This window comes from Dromiciops gliroides, chromosome 1 (genome assembly GCF_019393635.1).
Source record: "Dromiciops gliroides isolate mDroGli1 chromosome 1, mDroGli1.pri, whole genome shotgun sequence".
Taxonomy (NCBI): Eukaryota; Metazoa; Chordata; class Mammalia; order Microbiotheria; family Microbiotheriidae; genus Dromiciops; species Dromiciops gliroides.
In genome coordinates this window covers 611,838,065-611,865,732 of record NC_057861.1, presented here as the reverse complement: position 1 = coordinate 611,865,732, position 27,668 = coordinate 611,838,065, and the positions used below count along the sequence as shown (strand labels likewise).

Here is a 27,668-nt window from a genome sequence, read left to right as displayed (position 1 = left end):
GTGTTGGACAGAATGCTCACACTGATAAGGCACAGATCCGTTGAAGTTGGGAGGCACAAGTGACTGGTATTGTGTAATTTTCAGCAACTGATTTTAGCATCCTCATACATAAATACAAGACTAATATTTTCCAGGTACTTATGAGGAAAGAAATTAGTACAGCACATACAGATCAAATGATTTTCATATAAATGGCATTTTTGAAATACTGAATGGAAGTCCTGATGGGGTTAGAAGCATTTGTTTTCCAATATATTCTATTCAATATGTAACGATTGGAATAACGCCACCTGCTGGATACTTACTGTAGAAGAGTTCTGCCCCATGAAGCGAAGGTCTTTGAGGGCAAGACAGGAGTCTTTTCTTTGGCATCAGGAACGTGACGCGGACTAGTGGGAGGAGGAAGGAAGAGGACTGGCGCTCACTCTCACTCTCTTGCCTTTGGACTCTGGTGGAGAGCGGAGCTAGAAATGTGCTCTCCCTTTAATAGATAGGAATCTAGGCCTTTCTCTCTCTCTTTACCAAATTCTTGTTTTTCCTTAATAAATGCTTAAAAGCCTAACTCTTGCTAAAGCTTATAATTTATTGGCGACCACTCATTAGATATTTTAGACAGACTAGCTAGAATTTTAGCCCTTAACAAATACAAAAGAGTGATGTATTCCAGAAATTTTGGCATTCCAATAAGCCTAGAAAAATTCATCAGTTGATCCAAGATACAGTCAAACCTCTTAGGCAGCTAAGATGGGCACTTTCCTGGAATCAGTTCAGAGAAGAATAATGATACATTCTGCTTCTATTGGGGTTGAAAAAAACAGTCTCTTAAAACGCTCTGGCATACTACTGCTTTTAGTTGAGGTGAATGTAGAGGGCATAGAGAAACTAATCAATTTTCAGACTTCAAAAGAGATTCCAGTGGTGTAGTGGCTGAAAGCTAATCCTTGCTTATGTTTTATGGACAGACAAAAGCTATACAAGATAATTAGAGCATGGGACAAGGCTTACACTACTGGGCTGGGCCCTAGTTTAAAAAAAAATCGGCTATGGGAAAATTTGTGTACAACTCCTTATCTGCTTTTAGTAGCCCCGATACATCTAAAAAAGCATGACAAATTTTGTGGGGTTTTTTCTTTTACTTTCACTTAAATCATTCAGCACCATGTTTGTAATAGGCTCTGCTTGTATACAACTGGATTCTCCACAAATGCTTTTGAATGAGAAAATCATATGCATGCAGTACATATACATAAATTGATGAAATACAAAAGATAATATAGAAGAATATTTCAATTCATGAGTATCCTCACCATGCTCTAAACAAAATAATCTCCAACAATGATTTTATGCCAGCTTAAATGTTGTAAATTTTTTGCTTTGTCTACTTTTTAAATCAAGAAAATGATGGTGCTTATTTCAATTTTTTAATGCATTCTCTGAGGAAGAAAATTGAACAAGTGACTAAAGATGCCTTGAGATCTTAAGAGTCTTAATTCTTAAATAATGGAAGAGATGAATTGATAATATATAAACACTGTGATGTTACTATTGCTCCTGCATAATGATTTAATCCAGGGTTAGTCCTTATAGCTTTAAGGAGAGTTCTCTTCAGATCTAGAAGAATCCTGGGTCCATATTCCAGCACTTCTTTAAAGGGAGCACCGAGCTTCTATACTAATTTACACTTGTCAACACACTCAATGAAATATGTGCAGAGGGCCAGTGGGCACAGATCTACTTTTTCTTACTAGCAAGCTGTTGATGCAGTTGGGGAGATTACTAATTGAACCCTGCAGGTGTGAAAGGTATTAAATACATAGTTAACATTTGGTAGACTCCTGTTTAAATTGCATAGTTTGTGCTGCCATATTTCTCCAATATGGAGGCAATTTCTTAGGAAGGGAAGCACCAAAGAATAGTTGGTTAACCAAGATTATGAAGTCATCTGAACTTAGTACTATAGCTAACAGAGGCATCTCCAACCTGGATCATGAATGTGGACTTCATTTCATTCCATGTTAAAATAAAAATCTTTTCAAAGGTTAGATAATTATGTAATTGATAATTAATGTTCCCAGGGGATTAAAGAAGATAGCATGCTTTCCTAGATCAAGGTGAGTGGAAACATCATAATCAATAAAACTAATCTAATCATTTTCAAAATGTGCCAACCAAAATTTCAAAGTTCTTCCTAAACATGTACAGAAATAAGTCTTTAAAATGACTTTGCCTTGACAGATAATTAGTATTCTCAGGCAATCAAAGAAGATAAATACTCCTTCTAAGATCAAGGTGTATTGGAATATCATGATCAGTAAACCTAATCTAACCACTTTTAAAATACACTAACTAAAATTCAAAACTCATTCCCTCTCCATCCACCCATCTCCATGTAGAGTATATAATGGATGACAGATTTAGAGTTGTAAGAGACCTCTAGATATCATTTACAAATGAGGAATTTGAGTCCCAAGAGTGGTCAAGGGACTTTTCTAGGATCACACAGATAGTAAAAGACAGGTTTTGTGACTCTACATCTGACATGCTTTCCACCGGGCCACAATTATTATAGTTTACATTCCATTAAAAAAACAAAAAACAGAAATACAATTTCTACTATACATGTACTATGGTTAAATTGTATATTGGGATCATTGCAACATAGATCACTTTTTTGGTGCTTTCTAGCCCTCAGAACCAGTGGCATACAAAATGAGTAGTGGTAGGGAGGCTGAGGTCATCAATCAAGGGTTCTTTCCTTGTTTTCTCTAGTCAAAAAAAGCTTATAAAGGGTGTCCCAAAAGTTTTAAGCTATCAAAGCCATTCAGACTATGGCTTTTTTTGTTGACAGAGACAGGTGCACCATACTTATTCTGACACTTCATAGATTAGAAAACACCATAAAGAATTAGCTTTAATGTAAACTAAGGGGGTGGGGGAGAGAAGAGGATGACTCAGAGAAAAGAGAAATAAGTAGACAAAGGAGAAGATATGCTACCCTACTCTCTGTAGTACATATCTTACTTTCTCACATACTTAGGACAGACATGACAAACTGACAGAGTTTAGGCCCAGATTTAAACTGAAGGAACAGAACATCTTGGGATTACTTATGGTAAATTAACTGCAGAAATCCTTAAATAACTCCAAACTTCCCCATAAAATATAGGCCCACCTTTAAAAAAATACCAATAGTTGGCCAGATGGCTGCAACTCATAGAAAACTACAATCTTTTACAAATTAATATTGACCATTATCCAAGAGGTCAATGGAGAAGAATATGGTTGGTATGATGAGCAGGCTGTAATACATAACATATAAGGAACTATAAAGAATGCCTATGGGGAAAATGGGTGGTCATGTGGCAAAAGCAAGGTCTAATCATTGGATGGCCCATGTCCTTCACTGGTGTCCTCATTAAGTCAAATTAATACAAGGAAGGTCCCCAGCTCACTGAATGGACCCTTGTGGTGAACTTAGGGAGGACATGGACAATAGTTGCACTGGATGGACAGACATAAGTGGGTTACAACCTATATCATGGTAGGGAACACCGTTATCAGTAATCATAAAGCATTTGTTAGCATCGAGTACACCATTTCTTCACAGCTTATTTCAAGTGTGCATGTTTCAAATCATCATCAGGATTGTAAATTCTTAGTAGATAGAGATTATGTCTTATACTTTTTAAAATATCCCAATCATAGCTCAGTGCTAGGCACACAGTAAACATTCACTAAACACCTGCTTACTAAATCATTTTAAAACAAGAGAGTCATAGAAAGAAGACAGAAGTCAGGCTAGGAAAAGGAAAGGAGTATATGGAGCTTAAAAGTTAGACAAAAGAAGCAATAATGCTATAAAGAGAATCATAAAAATGGAAAAGGGGATTATAAGCTATTTATTAAAGATGCTACATTGCATGGAATTTGTGTTGGCCAACTATCTTAAAGGAGAGACAAACTCTACTTACCTTTGCTAGGTGGATAACCTTTAAACTATGGCAGAAACATGTAGCACAAGGGGCCTGGGTTACCTTTGTGGGGGTTGAAGTGGAGGAGGATATCATTCATTTATTCAATTCAGTTGTTCATTCAATAAGTATTTTATATTAAGTACATGCTCTATGAAAAGCACGGTGCTCATCACTAGGGACTCAAAAGACACTTCTCTTGTTTTGCCTTGAGCCCATAGACAAGAGCTTAGGAGATCCACTCTACTTAATAGCCTAACACTCCCTTACTTGCAAACACACTAGATACAAAATCAAACCATTTAATAAAGACAAATAAGCAATGCTAGGCTCCTAACTGTTCTCCTTACCTCAAGCCTCTCTGCTCTCCAATCCATGCTCCCCATACCTACTAAAGTATTATTCCTGAAATCTGACCATGTCACTCCTCTACTGAATGAACTCCAATGTTTTTCTACATCTCTAGGATCAAATTATGAGGTTTAGCTTTTAAAGTCCTTTACAACCTGGCTCCAACCTACCTTTCCAATCTTATTATACATGATTTCCCTTACTGCACCATATGATCCAGCAAAACTGTCCTTTATACTGTTCCTCATATATCATGCTCTAATCTCCCATTACTACTTGTTTGCACTGGCTGTCCCCCATTCCTGGATTTTACTCTCTCCTCATCTCCATCTCTCATAGTCTCTCATTTTCTTCAAAACTCTGCTCATGCAACATTTTCTGCATGAAAACTTTCCTGATCTCCCAGAATGCTCCATTCCTCCCTGATTATCTTGAATTTATCTTACATATTTATATCTATCAATCGTCTATCTATCAATCTATCTATGTGTGTGTATACACACACACATACATACTTTGTACACGTTGCCTTTCCCAATGATATGGAACCTCCTAGGGGTCAAGAATGGTTTCATTTCTGTTTGTATTCCCAGTGCCTGAACATAGTACCTGGCACATAGTAGGCACTTAAGAAATGCTTGCTCTTGATCAGTTTTAATTGGTATCAGTAATGGCAATGAGTCCATTGGTTCACTGTTCAAAAAAAGGTCTGTTGTTTATCTTCTGCTTTTAAGAACTATTCACACATATCTACACACTATTTGCCTCACATAGTCAGTCAAGATGGTTTTCTTAAGCATCTACTATGTTTTAGGCACTGTGCTAAGCACTGGGGATACAGAGAAAGGCAAAAGCTGGTCCCTTCTCTCAAGGAGTTCAGAGTCTAATAAGGGGACATGACATACAAACAACTATGTAGATACAAACAGATATTTACAGGGTAGATTGGAGATAATGAATAAAAGGAAGACACTAGCATCGAGGAGGATGGGGAGAGGCTTCTTGCAGAAGAAGTATTTTAGCTGAGAGTAGAATAAAGCTAAGAGATGAGGAAGGAGAGAATTCTGGGCATGAGGGACACCCAAAGAAAAGGCACACTTAGGAGATGCAGTGGTCCTTAGCAAGGAGGCCTGTGTCAATGGATCAAATACTATGTGGAGGAGAGTCAAGTGTAAGGCAATGTGGGAGGGGGCCAGGTTATGAAAGGAGCTGAATGCCAAACAGAGCATTTTCTGAGCATATGTCTACAACGAAGTCAAAGCCAGAGACAATGGTATAATAACATACCAGAATATTCACAGTAATACTCTGAGGAGGTAGCAAAAACCTGGAAACAAAGCAGATGCTCATCAATTAGAGAAAGGCTAAAAAACTACAGTATACATATGTATGTAACAGAATATCACTATGCACCAAGCAATAACAAAATATGAGGAACATTGTATGAACAGATACAGAGTAAACCATATGCAATGATTAGAACTATGTTATTGAAAAGGATGCTAAAAGGAAGCCTAACTCTCAAAACTCTTGAAAAAGCAACAAAGGTCCCAGAGAAAAGATAATGAAAAATGGCAGTCTCCCATAATGGGGGAGAGATTGGATACTAAGACAAAAAGCTATCTGCAATGTCGAAGTAAGGTCATTGTATCAGATATTTTTGGTCAACTTTTTCTTTGGACAAGGGTGAGAAACAAACTCATATAATAGACAAAGGTTACCAATAAGACAACCAGAAAACAAACAAACAAAAAAAGCTACAACAAACAAAAGCCTCTAAGAAAAAAATGCAAGGCCCCTGCTCTTTGCTGATTATGTCACTCATTTCTTGACTATTGACCTCTTCCACGGTTACATTCAATTAGCACTTCTTCTCAGACCCTTGGGATTTCCAGAAAAGAAAAATGGGAGCTGCCCTTTTGAGCCAGTGTACCTTTTTTCAGTATAGCATGTTGCTCTAATTTCTGAAACTTAATGCCTTCCCTCTGGGATTATTTCCAATGTATCCTGTCTATACACTTGCTTCTACATAATTGTTTTCATGTTTTCTCCCCCATTAGACTTTGAAGGCAGGTATTGGCTTTTGTTATTGGTGTTTTCCCTCTATATTCCCATTGCCTAGCTTAGAGCCTTGTACATATTAGGAGCTTAATAAATGCTGGTTGACTTGCCTTGATTTGCTCATAGAAGAGCTAGATCAGGAGGCTTCCCCTCCAATGACTATCTTACTGTTTAAAATTATAGCAGTTGGGAAAACTATACCCAGGATGGATGGACACACACACACACACACACACACACACACACACACACACACACACACACACAGAGCTAACAAATTAAACACAGAGACACATACTAAAACTCCCCAAATTGCAAAGGAATAACAGCAATGATAAAAACAGACTGTACAGAAAATCAATCACATCAGTTATATAGACATAATTCCCACTTCTCTGTCTTGACTGTGATGGCAATCTGTCTAAGGAGACCAAAATAAAGCATGTTTTCTAGCCTTCACTGATCAACTCAGGCAATCTTTTAAATATGTCAGACTTATTATGTGATCAAAATATCATTTATAGCCAAAGGATATATTTTGTCCAATACATAGCACCTATAATTATCATTATCCTTAAGCGCTGCCAACATTATATATTACATTTTTTAAAAATGCCCTCCATTGCCACCAATATGCCAGGTCTCTCATCTGTCTCCTAAAATTGGAGAGGGTAGTTTCTGACTTCAATGCAATATTGGTCCCTACTAAAAGCTAACCCTCCTGAGTATTTTGAAAATAACTGTTAACACTAGATCAATCATTATACTATGAAACAATAAGAACACTCATGAAATAATGATTATGGATCATTAGACCGAAAAATCTCCATAGAGATTAGTTTAATCTAACCCCTCTCCTCATTTTACAGTGGAAGAAACTGAGCCACAAATTGCTCACAGCAACTGAATAGTTTTTGCCTAGGGTCATATAGATCCATACATGGAACCAGGATATGAATTCCCATTGTTTGACTCCAAGTAGAGTGTTCTTTCCACTATACCACATTGCCTTCATGACAGAGAAGAAAAATCTGTTTCTAACTGTACTAGGGAAGAGACTTTATGCATCAGTGTCCTAATAGATGAAAGGCAGAGAATGAAGATATGCAGTGAGAGAACCCCACATTCCCTGCCAAGGCTGCCCAGTAAAGCTAACAAGTAGGGCTCTCTCCCCTACTTTGCTACTATTCCCACCAACTTCTATTCCTCAATGGAGAAGAAAGAGAAGAAGGTAGAACAATCTTAATTCAAGTAAAAAATATCTTAGCTGTTCTTTGTCTATGCTGGAAAGGGGCTAGGGATGTGGTAAAGGAAAGCAAGACAGGAAGTATGGGGGGGGGGGAGAATCCTGGGGAAAGAACCTTCTCCCACATGGGTTGGAAAAGGCATGTTGGAGTACACAAACTAAATTTTAAACTAAACCTGAAGTAGATATTTTGTACTCACAGCTGGATTATTGTAATTTTAAGGATAGGATTATGTAGTTTAGCCTTCCACCTGTGGTGCCCATTAGAGTGCCCTGAAGACAGTAAGCGCCTAGGAAAATTGTTAACGGACCAATAAAGCATCATAATGTAAAAAAATAAAATGAATAACAGGAGATTAAAGGGTAAACCAGAATCTGAATATATACAAAGAAGATAATCTCCTAAATAATTGGAAATAACTATAAAATCACTGATTTCTCCCCAGAGAAAACAGCACTGTATTGTTTGTCAAAGTCTTCTTCTACATTCTCAAAACCGTTACAGTTTTTACCACAAAGGAAGTGTGTATTATGCAAGGAGAAGGCATACTTATCAGTCTAATACTACTCCTACATCTCAGAAAGGTTGTTGGTCTTTTTGGCATATGTCAGTAATGTCCACTCCTATAAGTTAGTGAATAACAATTTAAACAATCATAAGAGTCTAGATTTGATTATTAAATAATAAAAGGAATAATATATTTAAAGCCTTCTTCGCAAATGCATATGGAAATTAAAACCAGGAAGATACAGTATACATGTTTCTGTAAATGGAATTTTACATACATTATGTAATTAAACTTTTAAATTTTAATGAGAAAATTTTATGACTATAATATGCTATGTGACATAAATATCTTTTTTTATTCTTTAAAAACACATCAAGGTGGCAGCTAGGTGGTGCTGTGGACAAAGAACCGGCCCCAGATTCAGGAGGACCTGAGTTCAAGTTCAGCCTCAGACACTTGACACTTACTAGCTGTGTGACCCTGGGCAGGTTACTTAACCCTCATTGCCCCACAAAAAACAAAACAAAACAAAAAGAAACAAAAACCCCCCACCACATTAACTTGTTGGTAAATGCTTTTTTATTCTTACCTATATCTGCACATATAGTTATGTTTATGTGAAATGGGTAAGAAGGAGTTAAGAAATAGAATTTAAAAGCATATTTATATAGCAGGTATATGTATGTATACATACTTATGTGTATGTGTGTATGAGTGTGGGGGTAAAGTAAGGAAGGGAATAGTTCTTACAAATACAACAAGGACTTTATACCAACTATGAATTCCTCATTTTTGCCCCTTCTGGGGGAAACAGTATATGTTAATGATAAAAAAGAAAATGCAAAGGCAATAGTAAAGGAAAAACATAGGTATCCCTTGTGTCCCAAATTGGTCCCTTGGACTTCCTTCTGCACATTATTCTCTCAGTTTTCACTAAGTTCAGTTTTTCTCCTTAATTAGAAACAAAGGCATCACTTCAAAATTAAAGGAAAGAGTCATAATTCAGAGATAAAAGCAATTAAAGGGTTTCCCCCCTTAATGCTGTCCAAGGAGTTATCCAGGAGCTTTCAAGTCATCAACTTTCCAACTTCCCATTGAAATAGGCTAAACTAGGCCATGTGTATCTCCTAAAGTTGCTGGGATTAGTTTTAAAAGATTCAGCCATTGCAGCCCTGTTCTCTCTGTTTGGATGGCTCTGTTATGAAAGTCCATGTTTAAAAATCTCCCAGATTTGTTTTTGTAGCATGTCTCCCCTTAAGATTGTGAGGTCTTCCAGAAAAAGCTACAGAACTTCTGTGGTTTCATGGATTGGTGTTTTTTTTTTTTTTTTTGGTACCTTTCTCCACACTGAGAACAGAATCAGATTTATGATGGATCGGAGGATCAAATATTTAGAGCTGGAAAGGACCTGAGAGGTCATCTAGTCCAAAGCCTCTTAAACTGTGGATTATGACCGCATATGGGAATTGTGAAAAAGTTGGGAAACAATAAGAGGCTTTTGAACACAACAATGACCAAAATTATATACCTATATACCTGGGGTTGCATAAAATTTCTCAGGCAAAAAAGGGGTTGTGAGTAGAAAAAGTTTAAGAAGCCCTGATCTAGTCTAAATCATTTATATATAAGGAAATTGAGGTTATAGAGAGATTAAATAATTTCCCAAGATCACCAAGCCAGCAAAAAAGGCTATCATAATTTGAACTCAAATTCTTTGCCTCTGAATCACAATACTCTTTCCCAAGGCACTACACTACCTCCTAGGTAGTCACATATGAACTGGCATTGATGTATGTTTGTTTATTGTTATGAAGTATTTTTTCAGATCCTAGGTATTATTAAACTGTTTTTCTGGAAGATTTAGCCTATAATCAAACTTAGTGGTGTCATATTATGCTAATTCATCCTCATAGTATCCTTTCGAATTTCCAATTTCAAGTCATTCATTCAATGTAAATTTATTAAGGGCCAGGGTCCATGCCAGAGTCTGTGCTGGTTGCTGTGGACTCAGGAACAGAAAATCAATCATTCCTATCCTCCAGAGAAAAATATGTACACATATAATTAAATCTACAATATATACAAAGTAATTTGGGAAGGCAGGGATTTTACGACATGGAGCTGAAGAGGGAGTACATTATGGGCATGAGAAAGAAAGATGGGAAATAGAATGCTAAGGATGAGGAACAGAAAGTGGGTCAGTTTTGACTGGAAAACAGTGTTAAGGGGAGTGATATCTTAATAAACCTCTACAAGTAGGCTAGAGCCTGGTTGTGGTTTTTAAAGGGTGCCCCAAAAGGCATTTTTGGCATAAATGCTTATCCTAAAAGCAATAGGAAACCAGTAGAGCTCCTTTAGCTGGAGAGTAAAATGGTCCAGCCTGTACTTTAGAAATAGTGAGAGAAATTGTGAGGGATTCACCATCATAATTCTTGGATATACCTCCGTACTACTATTCTCCTTAAAAAAAATGCCCTTAGCAATACTCAGTATGGTTGTGTTGGACCACCTTGTAGATCATACTCCTGGCTTGTCCTCTGTTCATCATGTTTCTCTGAAAATAAGAACCATGATTAAAATACTATAACTTGTACAAATCTTCACATGGAATAAAACAGTTTCCTTTCCTTTCAATTTCCTTTCACAAATATTTATTAAAGTACCATTAGGAGATTGGGATTGTTCTTGTTTTTGCAGCATCTATTACTAATCATGAGTATTCCATTGGAAATTATTTGGAAAGGTAGAAATGAGACAACTTATTAGCCACCCTTCTAGATCCATAATGGAATTAAACACTGATGTGTTTCTCTGGATGGAAGAAGAATAAACAAGGAGGAACTGCAATTTAACTCAAGAAACATTCATTAACCCCCATTCTGTCCCTTTTAAACACTGCAGACATATCCCATCTTTGTGTTTATTGCAAAATAATTATTTGCTCCAAAATGTTGCATATAATCATTCAGGCATATTATCCTCAAGAACAAATCATCTCACATTGTTGAGGCCTGGGGTCTTAGCCTTTGTTGATTCTTGGTCAGAGGAGCTGAGTGAGAAACCAAGCAAAGTTTCAGATAATTGCTATACAGGTATCATTTGGTTCAAAGTCACAGGATAGGGATGATGGGGAAAGGTGTTCAATGGAATATGCTATCAACTGACATATCAAACAACAAATAAAGGATAGAGGATGCTGAGTTTCCAATGACATGACCTCACCTGGTGTGGTTAGCTGAGTGAATTTGTGCATAATAAAGGTGGGGTCAATGCTGTTATTTATAATATATCAGTCTCTCTCTCTCTCTCTTTTCTCCCCATATAATTATATACACACACACACATATGTAGCTAGCTATAGTCAACAACTATTTCTATTCAGAGCACTCATTTCCATAGTCTCAGCTTAGGAGACATTTACAATTATACATTGTTATTCTTGATAGAATACAGCTTATTTAGATCAGAGACCATTTCACTTTTCTTTTTATCCCACCCATCCAGTGACTAGGCCTAGTGAATAGAATATGCATTAATAAATACTTAATAAATGATTATTTATCAATTGATCATGAGAATTATTTTATGAAATATAGGTGGATTAATATTTGCTACAACTGGGAAAATTATTAAATTTTTACTTTTTATTCTTATGTCTTGCAGCTGAACAACAGTTCATTAACAATCTTCATTTTATATAGAACTCATCTTTAAATGTACCTGATACAATAATGTTGTTATTCTATTATTATTTTTTCTTTAGCTTTAAACAGTGTGGTTTAACTGAGGATAGGTCTATTAGATATGAGCTTTCCCAAAACAGCATGAATTAACAACTCATCTCATCCTCTAGTTGAAGGGGAGGATGTTTTGAAAAGGAAAGTAGAATTACTATGATATACATACTCTGAAGACAGTAGTTATAGGCAGAGGTCAATGAGAAGCCATCTCATATATGCCCCAGAAAAGGGATGACTGGTCTTCATCAATCTTATCAGTCACACTCAAATACATACACAGTAACACCATTAGCATTGCCCTTTCTAATGTAAAGATCAACAAATAAAAAACATGTATAGATAGATGCTTAAACATTTTTTGACACCTGTGATTCCATCGAAAAGAGATCTTTACTCTAATAGAAATAGAAAAAGGAAATTTTATGCCATAGAATAGTACTGCTCTACATTCAGAAATCCTGGTGTTGTAGTGATAGTTATTTTCTGGGGAAATGAAAAAAAAGTTTTTGACATCTCCTTTAATCATAAAGACCTCACATAGAGGGTTTTGTTTTGTTTTGTTTTTTTAGTTTTTTGGACCGGTGATGTCAAACTCAAATAGAATCATCGGGCCACATATTGACATAGAAAATGACAAATCAGTATTATCTACATTATATCTTTATTTTATTAAACATTTTTCAATTACTTTTTTTTTTTTTTGCAGGGCAACGAGGATTAAGTGACTTGCCCAGAGTCACACAGCTAGTGTCGTTTCTGAGGTCAGATTTGAACTCTGGTCCTCCTGAATCCAGAGCCAGTGATCTATCACTGCAACCACCTAGATGCCCTTCAATTACATTTCAATCTGGTCTGGGATACTACTGCTTTAGACAAACAGACTCCCACAAAGCACAAAACAAAGAGGAAATAAAAATTTATATAACCTTGCTCAATTCTTCTTCTAATACTCTAATGACTGCAAAGATCATAGAGAAGAAAAGTTTTCTAAAACCAAGTCTTCTAATGCAGAGCCTCCAAGTAGGGGTTGACTGGGAAAATGAATGCATATTCTGTAAAATTTAATAACTTAGAGCCCCATTTCACTGAGTCCAGCTCTCACTGATGGCATTGGGAGTTACAAGTGAAGCACGAAGAAGGAATATGGCCCTAAGTCTGAGTGATTACAAAAGCACAGAGCAGCTCCCTGACCATTCCTAAATGAGGTAACCAGTAATAAAAATGCCATATTAGCGAACCAAAAAAATTTAAAGTGTTATTATTGTGCTGTGTGACTAACACAGCCACCTTAAGGAGAAAAGGAAGTTATACTATGGGGAGAGAGGGAAGATGTTTGAAACAAACATTACAATGTTAGCAATTAGACATTGCTTTCTGCAACCTGCCCATTAGGAAAGGAAAATCTATGAAAACCACATTGCTCTCTTTCTGTTGGGGTACTAATTGCAGGGCAATGAATTCTAGGGGCCACAGATATCTAATACTTAAAGCTCATTTTCCATCATCTACATTCTAGGTACTAACTGTTGATACAAACTTATTCAGAGTATGTGAAATGGGGCTTAGATTTTTAGGATAACATGAGTGGAAGCCCTAAGGGACCTCAGTGGTCATTTAATACAACACCCTCATTTTTCATTTAAAGAAACTGGGTGCAGGGAATGTTAAAAGTTCAGGTTCAAAGGGTAATTTGGACCTAGGTCCAAAGCCAGAACTAACTACAAAGCTAAATGCTCTTTTCTCTGTACCTTGTTACCTTAGGGTCTTTATTCTTGCCATTAAAAGCAGGAGATAATAATGTGTTTTTGTTTTATTTTTACACCAGCTTCCAAGTAGACAAGACTAATGAAAAATAGCAACAGAAAAGTTGGGGATAACCAGTGGGTAAGAAATGAGAGTCAAACAGAAAAAAGATGTGTATATTGTTAGCAGTTATGGGAAAAGGCAGTTCTGAATGCTCAAAGAAGCACAGAAGCAATTACTAATCATATGATAAAGTCTGCTATTTATGGGAGAGAGAATGGGTATACCCATGTCAGGATAAGAGTATATATATAATCTGGAAGGCCAATCAGATGCTCTAGAAGGCTTAAGTAGTATAGTACATAGACCTGGAATCAGCAAGATTTTTAGCCTGAATCTGGCCTCAGCACTTACTAGCTATGTGATCCTGAGCAAATCACTTTGACCTCTATTTGCCTCAGTTTCAATCAAGTGTCATGCGGAGATAAAAATAGCACCTACTTTCTTGAATTATTGTGAAGATTAAAAATTCTGTAAACTTTAAAATGCCATATAAATGTTATCTATTATTATTTTTGAACTGTTATTTCAATATACAAGCTTGGATGTTTTTGTAAAATGTCATTTGCCTTGAACCCAGAGTGAATAAGATGGTGCAGCAATAAAAATTCAATTTAACAAGTAAACCGTAGAGTTTATTAAGTAACTACTATGTATATGACACTGCTTAAAAAGCTTTATGTTACTATTTTTTTAAATTACATGCTGACTACTAGAATTGAGCTTTTTTTGAAGTTGTAAAGTTGGTCAGTACTCCAACTCTGCTGTAGTTATCAACAAGTTCATTAAAATACTCTATTTAAGACACTAAAAAATAAAAAAAGACATACAAAACTATCAAAATATTAAGAAGCCATTGTATCATCTCTACATTAGTTAACATATACTCACATATATCTAAGTGTATTTTATAAGCATATACAAACATATACACACATAATGCATATATCCCATACATGTATCAATATATAGATATCCCTAATCTCCTGGTCTCCAGTCCTATATCATAAACTACCTGCTGGACATGTACTCTTGGATGTCACAAAATCTTTTCAAATTCAACATGTATACAAGATGCTCATTATCTTGCCCATCAAAATCAATCTCTCCTACAAACTTCCCTTTTTTATTAGAATACCGCCATTTCCCAGTCACCTCACAGGAATCTCTGACTCTCCTTTTCCCTCACCTCTATGTCCAAGAACTTGCCAGATCTCGTGGATTTCTTCTCTGAACCATTTCCAGTATCTGCTCCTATTTCTTCACTCATATAACCACTCCCATCACCTTGGAGTGGTCTGGACTACTCTAAGAGCATTTTAATTGGTCTCCTCTTTCTCTGATCTCTCCATTCTCCAATCCATCTTCCACTCATCTAAAACTCAGATTTCACCATGTCTCTTTACAGTGCAAAAATCTCCAGTGGATACCCATGGCCTTTTGGGTAAGACATAGATACATCATTCAGCCAGGCCAGGCATTTAATGCACTCTACCATCTAGTGCCACTTACCTTTCAAATATATTTCCAAACATTTTCCAGTGAAACTGTAATATGAACTATGTTTTAAACTTGACTGTCCAACTCTCAAAATTTGCACTTGTCCTCTGTGCCTGAAATGCAACTTCCCTTCCTCATCCCATTCTCTCAGAATCTTTTCCCCCCCTTCAAGGCTCAGCTGAGGTGGCCCCTCCTTTATGAATGAAACCTTCCCAGATTTCCACACTTGTTAATCCTCTCTCCCTCCTCAATTTTTTTAGTATCAAACTTAGAGCTTAGGTATAATTTTTTTGTATATATCCTTAGTTCCTGGAATAAAGCATTGCATAGAGATTGGTGTTTAGTAAAAGTTTTCTGATTGAATTTTTATTTGGATCTGATATTATGAATTTTTTAATGTATATATGGTTAATATTTCAAACTAGATTACAAATTCCTTAAAGGTATGCCAAAGTTCTTTGTATCTCCCAAAGCATGTAGCACAGCATTAGGGACATAGCAAGCTCACTGAAAATTTCCTAAATTAAACAGATCAACAAATTTTGGCCTAAAGGCTTGGCATCCAGCTGTTTGTAAACTTCATTAAAATGTATTAGTTTAGGGGCAGCTAGGTGGCCACAGTGGATAAAGCACTGGCCCTAGATTCAGGAAGACCTAAGTTCAAATCCGGCCACAGACACTTGACACTTACTAGCTATGTGACCCTGGGCAAGTTACTTAACCCTCATTGCCCCACCAAAAAAAAAAAAAAAAGTATTAATTTGGGGCAGCTAGGTGGTGCAGTGGATAAAGCACCAGCCCTGGATTCAGAAGGACCTGAGATCAAATCTGAACTCAGACATTTGACACTTAACTAGCTGTGTGACCCTGGGCAAGTCACTTAACCCCCATCGCCCTGCAAAAACAAATAAATTAATTAAAAAAAAATTTTTTTGAAACATAATAGTCTTTTTCTTAGTTTTTAAAAATAAAAAGTCTTTCACTAACCTCATCATGGCATGGAGATTTCCCTGGACTCCTCAAGGTTATGGCCCCAAAGTTCATGTTATAGTAGCTCTACCAAGGTAGAAGGGCTTTGATTGAGTATGGGCCTAAGGATAGAGTTTGTCATTCAAGGAGCTTTAGCTAAACTAAGCACCTTAGCTAAGTCCAGACAGGCTCATTACCAGAAGTCTGGCCACCAAGTGATTAATTTTTTGGCAACAGCCATCTATTAAAACTGTGGGAGACTGTGATCTGCAGAGTATGTGTAGATTAAATAAGGAATACCAAATACATATGGAAGTTGTAGGGCATCATGGTGGCAGTAATCATAACCTGAGTGATGGGAACTTCTACAAGCAGGAGTGAACCAATTTAAGGAATGGGAAATCATTACAAACTTGGTCAAGTCACAAAGTAGTTTGGAACATGGTACATATCTAGATGTTAAAAATTTTTAACAATAGATTATTATGCCTTTCTTGGCAAATGCTACAGCCAGATGAATTTTTATATAACAATTGGGTAACAGAAATCTCTCAGTGCCCCAAGGAAACTCTCCAAGACTAAAAGATGCAAAACAGTTGGCACTTTGAATTAGTCAGAGATCTCCCCACACCAGTGAAACCACAGGTCCATACCAAAATAATAAATATGACAAATAGTATTGATCCTTATCTTTAAAACTAAATATCCCCAATTCCTAGAATTACTTGTAAAACATTCTAGGTTTATGAGAACAAGGCAAATGACAGGTAAAGTAACTGACACCAAGGACTCATACTCTCCTAACAACTTGCTATGTTTATATAGGTTTACCTGAATTGTTTCTCAATTAGTCAAAATATAACTTAATCACAGCAACCAGTTCTCCAATCCTTCTGAATAAATGGGAGTTCAATATTAATAATCAAAGAAGAAACCTTTCAGGAGGATTGTCTCAACTGTTACTGAATAAAAACCAAAAATATCACATTAGTGTACAACTAAGCAGAAATTACAAAGAGACTCTAGATATGACAACTAGCTAATAATTCATTCTTTTTTTTTTTTTTTTTTTGCAGGGCAATGAGGGTCAAGTGACCCGCCCAGGGTCACACAGCTAGTAAGTGTCAAGTGTCTGAGGCCGGATCTGAACTCAGGTACTCCTGAATCCAGGTCCGGTGCTTTACCACTGCGCCATCTAGCTGCCCCCTAATAATTCATTCTTGATTTTAAATGCCTGGCTCCCAGAGAACTTGGTAGCCTACTCTAGTGTGCTATGATGGCCTTAATAATATGCAAAATACTCAGCATCCTTGACAACCTCTTTGGCCTCTCCAGTCACAAAATCAAATGGTAAAGAGTATCACAAAACGCAAGCTTTGAAATATCAGAGAAATCATCAGCCTTTACTTTCTTCCCTGAGAGGGGTTTTTTTGGGGGGCGTGGGGGGGGTATATGTATAAATAAATGTTTGTTTTTTTAATGAGCAAGGCTATCTTGGGATGAACTCTATATTGCTATAAGGCTTGGTAAGAGTAGTCACTGCATTAAGCTTACGTGGGAGGATATCATAGTATGTGAGAAGATAGCCAGTTAAATAGGAAAAGAAGAAGGGGGGAAATCCTGACTTTTCTATTGTTCAATGTGAAATGACTTTTGAGTGGTAATTTAAGCCCAAAGTAGATGAAACTTCATTATTTTGCCTATAATTCTACTTTCAGGATTAAATCACAAATGCTCCTACATGCCAAGGGATTACACCTTTGTATTCTTTCATTTTCCCTGACTGATAGAGATCACAGAATCACAGAACCAGGAGAGGTCAATCTAATTGAATAGGAAATCAAAGGAAGTTTAATCCTAACTTTAGAGTACCTATGCATAGCTCTTAGTCCCTTTCCAGAATTTTAATACTTTGATCAATGATGCTCAAACACCTCTCAAGAATAGGAATATATCCTATTAATCAGAGGTGATTCATTCTCTGGTGGCTTATTGTAAGGTGGACAGCTCCTGCCAGGCATAAAACTACCAAAGAATCAATTCAAGGATGGTCTCTGATGTCAGTATAGGATTACTCTATACAGAGAATCCCTGAAGGAACCATCCTATTTTATATTTTTAGAGAGAAGACAGAGTCCTCAAAGGCAAGGCCTCCATCACCTTATGGGCTGATGATATCTATTTTGCTGCACTAGGTAGATGATGAAATGTGCTGTCTTGATTTCATTTTCAAATCTACACATGTATACACAAACTATCCACCTTATTCTCAAACTTGTAAATGAGGATGATCAAGACAAAGACAAGGCATTTGCAATGGCAACAAAGCACATAATGAAATTCAAATGTTTATATGAGCTTGTAAGTGCATACTGTTGTTCAAGACACTATGTTAGGTGCTTATTGTTGTTGTTTGTTGTTGTTTCAGTCATATCTGACTCTCATGACCCCCATTTGGGGTTTTCTTGGCAAAAATACTCTAGTGGTTTTGCCATTTCCTTCTCCATATGAGGAACTGAGGCAAATAGGGTGAAGTGACTTGCCCAAGGTAACACACAGCTAGGAAATGTCTAAGGCCAGCTTTGAAATCAAGGTCCTCCAGACTCCAGGACTGGTGTTCTATCCACTGTGCCATCTGGCTGCTAGGTGTTAGCATTTTTTTTTTGGTCTCAAGTGTTGGTATCATTGATGTAGGGAACTTTTAGTGATGAAAATTCCAGCCAATAAATTAGTTCAACAAGTTGTTATTAAAGCTATAGTCTTAAATAATTTTCTAGAGTCCTTAACCTGAGTGGTTGAGTGATTTGCTCAGGATCATGAAGCCAGTACATTTAAATGAAAGGATCTGAGGGGGGCAGCTAGATGATGCAGTGGACAAGCACTGGCCCTGGATTCAGGAGTACCTGAGTTCAAATCTGGCCTCAGATACTTGACACTTCCTATCTGTGTGACCCTGGGCAAGTCACTTAACCCTCATTGCCCTGAAAAAAAAAGAAAATATTTGAACCCAGGTATTCCTGACTCAGATTGTATATGGAGATAGCTCCCCCTTACCCCCCAAAAATAGTTTTCTACCTCAAGGAGCTTACATTCTCCTGGAAGTAGGATATGACAGGTTCATAGATAACTATTTTACAAAGTAGGGAATAAAGGTAACAAGAAAGAAGGCAAAGTGATATAGGGAAATCTGAATTCTGATACCATCTGTGCCCTCTGTGACTGCCAATTTGTATGGATTCACATACATCATCCTTTATTCAATTAACCTGTTAGCTATTATCACATCTTTAAGTTTTTGTCCTAACATTCCTGATCTAATCATAGTGCTTTCCCCACTTCTTTCAAAACAAAGAATTCTGTTCCTTAATAGACATGCTACTAGATGCTTGCAAAGTTTATTTGTTATTGTGTAAAAATAAAAAGATAAAAAATGCGTATTTCTTGCCTAGCCATTCCTCGAGTTAGTTTAGAAGGTGTCACTGACATTCACAAGTGTTTCTTGCTAGGGGTGCTGGGTTTGAGGGATGACACGTATATCTGGGTAGAGACAGATGTGAGATTGGACTGTTTTGAAAGAAAATTGAAGCTGCAGCCTTTCGAAAGGCAAATCAGGAAGTATAAAATTAAACCAGACACAATGGCCTGAAGATGCTTTCCTTTCTTTGTAAATGAAGTGTACGGGGTATGAACTAACACAACACAATCAGCTTCTCTTTGAAGTTTCCGGGCTTTAGCCATTTTGTGTCACAATTTCAAGTTGATTAAACCTTACTTTGGGGTTCAGGTTTATATAAGCTTGAAGCTAACTGAGTTCATGTCCATTTAGTAGGTCAGACACACACAAACACACACCTTTAAAAGAAATAAGCCCACCATATTTAAAATAATATGTTAATATCTGGCTTTCCCTGATGACACTGGAATATTAATAATAACCATGCTATTAAGACATGCCCCCTACAAGTAATCCACTGTTCAATAGACATCTTTTTGGGGAAAGCCAAAAAAGCTCTAAATATTTCAGATACTTTCAAAGGACCATTGGCAATGCAGTGATATTTTTACCATATGGAGTATGAAAAAAAGAGGAAAGCTTACCTTGTTGTGTTCATACTTATATGGGATTTTGAGCGTGTCCATGGCTCTGATCATCGCCTGCATTGCTGTAAATATGTTCTGATATACCAGTTTCGTGAATCCTCTTTTGTCTTCATCAGAGTAGCCTGATCCATGGATGATTCTCATCTGCTTGATGAATGTGCTTTTGCCACTCTCTCCTGTACCTGAAAGACAGGCAGTAATAATAGCTCGTCAAACTAGAGTGCTCAACATAGGGAAGATTAATTTGGCCAAAAATTGTGGCATGGATTTGGGGCCACATTGCATGCATCCTCCATAGGGGGCTGATCTTGCAGTTAAGAAGACTCAGGCTCAAGTCCTGCTACTGACACTGACTGTGACTATGGACAAGTACCCTAAACTTCCATGCTCCTAGGCAACTCTCTGAGCCTGCAAATTAGAGAAGCTGTTAATTTGCATTGGAGGAAGGAGTCCCCTACATCAATGGAATCCCTCTCTTAAACAACAAAATTACAAGAAAAGCCTGCAGACAACAAAGACTTAAGGAAAAATCAAAATGAGGTCAGAGAAGGGCAACCTCTAAAGAGATGGAAATACAATTAAATGTGGCCTTTGAAACCAAATTGCTTGAAAGATCACACTCCCCCCACCCCAAGCAGGTAGCTTCTAAAAACTACCAAATGCTTGACTTTGGAGTAAAGCATAATAAACCTTTTTTTTAGACTAAGTTTAGTCATGATTTTTATTTTTTACAGCACAGTCATTTTCAGGTATACGCTCCTTTGACCCTGACCCCTCCATTAGAAACAAGAATAGTTATGCAAAAACAATTGCTCACTAAACCTGGAATGTCTCCCCTCCCCACTACTTCTTAGAATTCATAGATTCCTTTAAACCTCAGCTCAAGTGTGACTCCCCACATGATTCCCCTTCCCTCTGCTGCTAATGCCTCCACCACTAAATCACTTTGTATTTACTTGGCATATCTTTTGTATTTTCTTATTTATGTCATTTCCCCAGATAAAATAAAAAATCCTTGAGGGCAGCAACTTTTTTCCTTTGGTCTCTGTATCTCCAAAAGTCTGGCACAGAGTAAGCACTTATCAATACTAGCTGATTGGCTGAATGAATAACCATGTCTGGCATCACATCATAAACAATGGTAGTTTTGATATTAATTTTGTGATCAGTAAAAGTAGTTTTGCTTTTTTTTTGGGGGGGGGAGGCAGGGCAATGAGGGTTAAGTGACTTGCCCAGGGTCACACAGCTAGTAAGTGTCAAGTGTCTGAGACCTGATTTGAACTCAGGTCCTCCTAAATCCAGGGCCAGTGCTTTATCTACTACACTACCTCGCTGCTCCCAAAAGTAGTATTTCTTAAAGGGTGTACCCTAGTTTGAGCTTCACTAGGTGTGTCAACACTCCTCATACTCAAAGACTTCCAGATTACTCCCTGTCCAAGAATCATTCCATCTCACCCCATCTCTAGTTGGGATTTGTTGCTGGTTCTTCCTTCCTTGGTATTTTGGAGGTCACAATGGTAGCTCTATCCATGGAGGCACAAAGTCCTTCACTGAGAGTCATAAGAAGTAAAGAAAGGATAACTAAGGATGTGGAAGATAAGAGAGTCAGGGGCAGAGATGTAGGGCAATACAAAGGATCCAGCAATTGGTCTCAAAGTTGGACTGTCCAAAAACCCTTCCTTTTTGACAACTTAAAAAGGTCAGTGTGCCTCAATTCCTCATGACAAAAAATAAAATACTGTGAAATCAGAAAAAACAAGTTTGAAAACCACTGTTAGCACCAATGATATTTTTAAGAAACAAAGTAAAAATGACTTTCTTCCCACAAAACAAAATTTTAGCAAGCTTTCCTCCCTATAAAAATTATGAAAATTACTTGAAATAACCTGGGATATTTAGACAGAATTTAGAGCTGGACCCTCTGCTAAAGTCCCCCTCTCAGTCAGTCCTTTGCTGAATTCTAAAAGGTTGTTCCAGCAGAAATATGCAAGACCTACCAAACCAGAAAAGGGAAGAACATATGAAGAACAAAAAGAAACTTGAGCAAGTAGAGATCATTTCACAAGATGGGGGAGGAAGGCAGTCAGGGAATGCTTCATGGGTGAAAGGTAGAAACTGAACCTGAGTTGGCTCTTTAAAGGAACAAAGAGCTTTGAACAGAAGGAGATGAGGATCTATTTCAGGCATTAGAGATGGTGTGAGCAAAGGCAGATGGATGAAAGGATCATAGATGCAGAGCTCAACATGCCTTAAAGGTCATATACTTCAAACCCTTCATATTACAGAGGAGAAAATTGAGGTACATGGAGATCAAGGGATTTGCCTAAAGTCACACAGGTATTAACAACTACCCATTAAGGACAGAATTTGAACCCAGGTCATCTAACTCCAGAGGCAGTCCTCTTGAATGAAGACTCATTCTTAATTCCTAAACATCTCACCATAACCCATGAAGATTTTCCTTGGGATATTGTATATCTGTTAGAGTTCCTCCACACAGACCTAACTATGGAAGCTTGACCCTCAAGGATATGAGAAGGTATCTTCTTTGCAGAGGTAGGAGAGTGGATGTGGACCACTCCATTTACTATCTCTCTCTTTTGAAATGTTGGTTAGTTTTACTGAATGTCTTATTTTTTCCCCCATTTAAAAAATTCTTTGCTGTAAGGAATGCTCAGGGTGGGGGAAGGTTCTAAAAGGTGAGAGAGAAAGAAAAAAGATAAACTGGGGATGAAGGTGATAGAAAAACAAAAGATATCAACAAAATTTACTTTAAAAAAAAAACATCCGGGGCATCTAGGTGGCACAGTGGATAAAGCACTGGCCCTGATTCAGGAGGACCTGAGTTCAAATCCAACCTCAGACACTTGACACTTACTAGCTGTATGACCCTGGGCAACTCACTTAATCCTCATTGCCCTGCAAAAACCCCCCCAAAACTGAAAAAACCACCACCACCACAAAAAACAACACAAAACAAAACATCCTAGGAAAGAGGCACTGGAGGGACTCAAGAATTATTACATACCACTGAGAACATTGTCCTTCCTTGTCCTGAAATCATTCCCTCATAGGGACTGATATTATTAGAGATTTCCCCTCTATACGACCCTCCAGATTATCACTGTTATCTGTCGAGGAGGTGCCAAGTTTACCTTCTGTCACCATGTGCTTGCTGCCTGCCATGACTGTCTGCAAAATCAAGCCTCTATCACTGCAAAACTCAGTTAAGTGAGGGCTGCTGCCACTGAGAGTGAGGAGATGCCACTTCCACCAATGCTACTACCTTGGTCTTTGCACTAGCCACAGTCCTAACCACAGTCCCTCACATGTATTGGGTCTGGAGGCCTTCTCACCACCTGGCGCTCCTTACCAGTGGGTAGCAGACATTACCATCACTGTGTCACCATATAATCCAGATTGGGAAGATCAAGAGCCGCTGAGAAAAGAGGAGATGGTATCACCACTTTGATTTTGTCCATACTCTTATGGGCATCGCTCCCCTTATACGATATTTCAGCACCCATCTCCATGCTTTCAAACAGGCTATCCCTCATGTCTGCAAAATGCTTCCTGCTCACATCTACCTTTTGGAATCCCTAGTCCCATGCCTCCAATCATTAACACTCTCCTTGGCACCAAAATTACCTTATATTTCCTTATCTGTGTATATGTTGCTTCCCCCAATAGATTGCTAACTACTGAAGGCACAGATCGTTTTCATTTTTGTATTACTATTCTGCCCCTAGCAGAAATGCTTACTTGATGCATAGAAAGTAATGAATGCTTATCAAATTTAATTGAAATGAATTAATTCAAATTGCAGATAAAGCAGCTCTTTTTCTTTTCCAAGGCTCACCTCTCCACTAGTGAGGACACTAACAATTTCCAAACTTCTTCAGGAGCTTGTTCCATCAACCACTTCTGGTTTTGCACCTCTAACCTTTCTACCTAGCTAGGTAATCTTGGGAAAACAAAACATCACTTAACATATCATTCTTTCAAGTTCTATATCACTAACCCCTCCTTTCACTATCAAACATCTAAGCTTGCTGCCTCTAATTCACCATGGCTTACTTCATAAATTTTTACGCAATCTCTCTTCTGACCCCACTACTCAAATGAAACTGCGTTCACAAGAGCTACCAACAATCAATTGCTAAGTCCCCCAGCCTTTTCTAAATCATCTTTCTTGATCATTCTGAAGTTTTTAGCACTGTTGACTAATCCTTTCCTAGAAAGTTTCTCCTCCATTGGCTTCTGTGACACTGGTCTTTCCTGTCTCTCTCCCTACCCATGTTAATCTTCTCAGACTACTTTAGTGAATTATCATCGATCTCTCAAACTATTAGAATGCATATCATCCAAGGCTCTATCCTGTACCCTTTTCTATTCTCTCTTTACACTCTTTTACTTTTTGATCTCATAAGTTCCAATATTTCAACAATCACTTCTATGCATATGACTCTCAAATCTACATAGCCATTCTCGATACTTCTCCTGAACTATAATACCTTCAAATCACTAAATGCTCCCTAGAAATATCCTGTTATCAATTCAAACTCAATTATGTTATGTCTGGCACTGAGTCCTTTGTCTTTTCCATTCAACTCATTTGTTCCATTCAACTTTGTCATATCTGTTGAAAGTACCACTATCCTCCCAATCACCCAGGTTCATAACCTTGGTATCATTCTTGTCACTTTCCTCTTCCTCCTAACTTCCATATCCAATCAGTTGCCAAGTCTATTCAATTCTACCTCTGTGATATCTTTTCTATTCATTCCCTTTTTTTCTTCACTCTCATTCCCTACCAGGTCAATCCTTTAGCTCCTCTCACCTGGACTATTGTAATATTCTCCTAATTGGCCTTCCTGCTTCTAATCTCTTCCTTCCTCAATCCATACTTAGCAAAGCTGCCAAAATAACCTTCCTAAGATTTAGGTTTTATTTCATCAGTCCATTGCCCCCAAATCCTTAAATGTAAATTCAAGTTCAATAAAGGAAGGCAATATTTAATTTTGTCTTTGTACCCATAGCACCTAGCACACAACAGATGCATATGTGATGAAAAATTGGATGTACTAGAATATCCACACAGTATACCATAGAGTTCAAATTCCTGCTATTGTAAACCATGGAAATTAGGAGGCAACACAGCATAGTCCTGAGTGGAGTGCCAGGAAAACCTGGATTCAAATGTTTACTTACTTAAGCTGTGTCACCATAGGTTAGCCATTTAACCTCTATGTGCCTCAGTTTCCTTATGTGTAAGATGGGGAGAATCATAATACCCAGAGCACCTACCCCATAGGATTAATGTGATGTTCAAATTAGATTATTGATGTTAAGTCTTTTGAAAAACTGAAAAAAAAAAATATAAATGCCAGTTACTAATATAGGGTAGGACCTCAAGAGGGAGGGCATCCCATTCATGATATGTTTTTTACATATTGTATCATATTCAAATAATCCCAGAAAGATATCTGTGGTAATTTCCCATAGCTTTGATACTTTGAGGGATCTATGATATCAGATGAGGGTAGATTATTTCTCCATTGGTACAGCTCACAATTCATCTGTGTCTTTTAATCATGGGTAATCCTTTCCCATGCATGCCCTCCCACAAATCCCCAGTAAGCCTACTCATTGTTCCAGAGACCTTTCTTGAGGGTCTTTTAATATCTCTTGGACATTAGCGCAATAGTCAATCAACTAACATATATTATGCACCTATTATGTGCCAGACACTATGCTAAGTATGACTTTCTTATACTTTACTACATCAACGATGCTAAATGTCATCGACGTGGGAGGCTCCCTTCAATGATATAGACCACGGCACTCCCATTTTATCTCATTCTGTATGGTGTACAATTCTTGTTCATGTACCTCATAACTGATGAATATGATGCTCTACCCAATAGTGTGGGTGCTGTTCTCTGGTTCTTTTAACATTTTGTGGCTACTAGTGTGACACCCAGGGATCTGTTATACTTCATTTTGGTTATATGACTGGTTTATCTCCTGATTCCAGGTATTTTCACTAGCCAGTCCCCATACCTGGGATTCTCTCCCTACTCATCTCTACTTCCTGGATTCTTTGGCTTCCTTTAATTCCCAGCTAAAATTCCACTTTCTCCAGGAAGCCTTTCTCAACCACTCTTAATTCTAGTACCTTCTTTCTGTTTGTTACTTCCAATTTATACTGGATATAGTTTGTTCATAGTAGTTTACTTACTGTCTCCTCCATTAGACTATGAACTCCTTGAGAGAAAGAACTGTCTATTGCCTTTTTTTTTTTTTTTTTGGTAGCCCTGGTACTTAGCACAGTTACTGGCACATAGTAGATGCTTAATAAATGTTTAACTTACCAACTGGTCCAACTCCTTTTCTCATCACACATTTCCCAGAAGACAACCTTGATGCTATTTCGTGCATGCAAATTACCCTGGCAAAATGTTACAATTTTTTATTTTGATACAATAGAGGTTAGTGTTCTATGATTTGCAGGCAAACCACATTACCAGGAAACTGGTATCATTATTAAAAAGTGGGGTTTTCTGTCTGGAAGAAGCTTGGGGTCATTGAGAATGCTATTCAATTTCCCAAATGCAAACCATCCTCCTTTTTTTTTAAAATTTCCATTCAATTCTGTCTAGCTCACAATCCATCTCCAATGCCTAAGAGTTTTCAAATGATGAATTGGCTCAATAGACTGCCCATCCAATTTCATATCCTACTATGAACAATAGGTATTTTAAAATGATTTAGTTTTCCCTACTTGGATTATTATATTTAACCCTTTTGATATGGAAATGGATTTTGCTGAAAAAAACTCCTTTGGTATCTGGTGCTTCATGTAATCAGCAAAATGTCATCCTCAAACAGGAAGAACTTATTGGGAATCTCTCTTCTATTTGGATTCTGAGCATGATATCTTCCATGACAGTGACAAACACAATTAGTAATCAATTATATGATTGATATAAATAATCAGGTATTAATAATCATTGAGCATTATCTATTCCTTCCTTTTTTGGGGAAAGAAACTGATCAAATCACCAAATAAAAACTTTTGTAGAATCTGCCTTTGGATTGGTTTTCAAAGTTATAGTAGCTTTTAGTCAGCTGGTTCACTTTCTCGCTTTTATTTTTCTCACTTTTAACTTTCCTCAAGATTTAATGAAGAATGAATAGTGTTGTTTCCCCAAACAATTTGAAAAGATGAAAAAACATATTGAGATATGAAACAGGAGGGAACAGAAAGTGTAGGGTGACCTTATGATCCCTATTCTCTTAACTCATTTCCTCTCTTCACCTCCCTCAAAATCTAAAGAAGGGGTGGGGAGGTGAAGAGAGGAAAAATGGGGAAAAAAGAACTGAAAGTTATAACCATAGCATTTGTCCTAATTTC

The 27,668-nt window shown here is 37.4% G+C and overlaps 1 protein-coding gene across 2 annotated transcripts in view; it reads right to left on the bottom strand.

Annotated features, from left to right (window-relative positions):
* The window catches only part of GNAQ (G protein subunit alpha q), a 409,874-nt gene that overhangs the window by 249,700 nt on the left and 132,506 nt on the right, over positions 1 to 27,668 (bottom strand). For both annotated transcript variants that reach the window (XM_043971286.1, XM_043971293.1), the window contains exon 2: positions 20,249 to 20,433. In XM_043971286.1, coding sequence (XP_043827221.1) covers positions 20,249 to 20,433 — 185 coding nt within the window. The remainder of the gene's footprint in view (positions 1 to 20,248; positions 20,434 to 27,668) is intronic.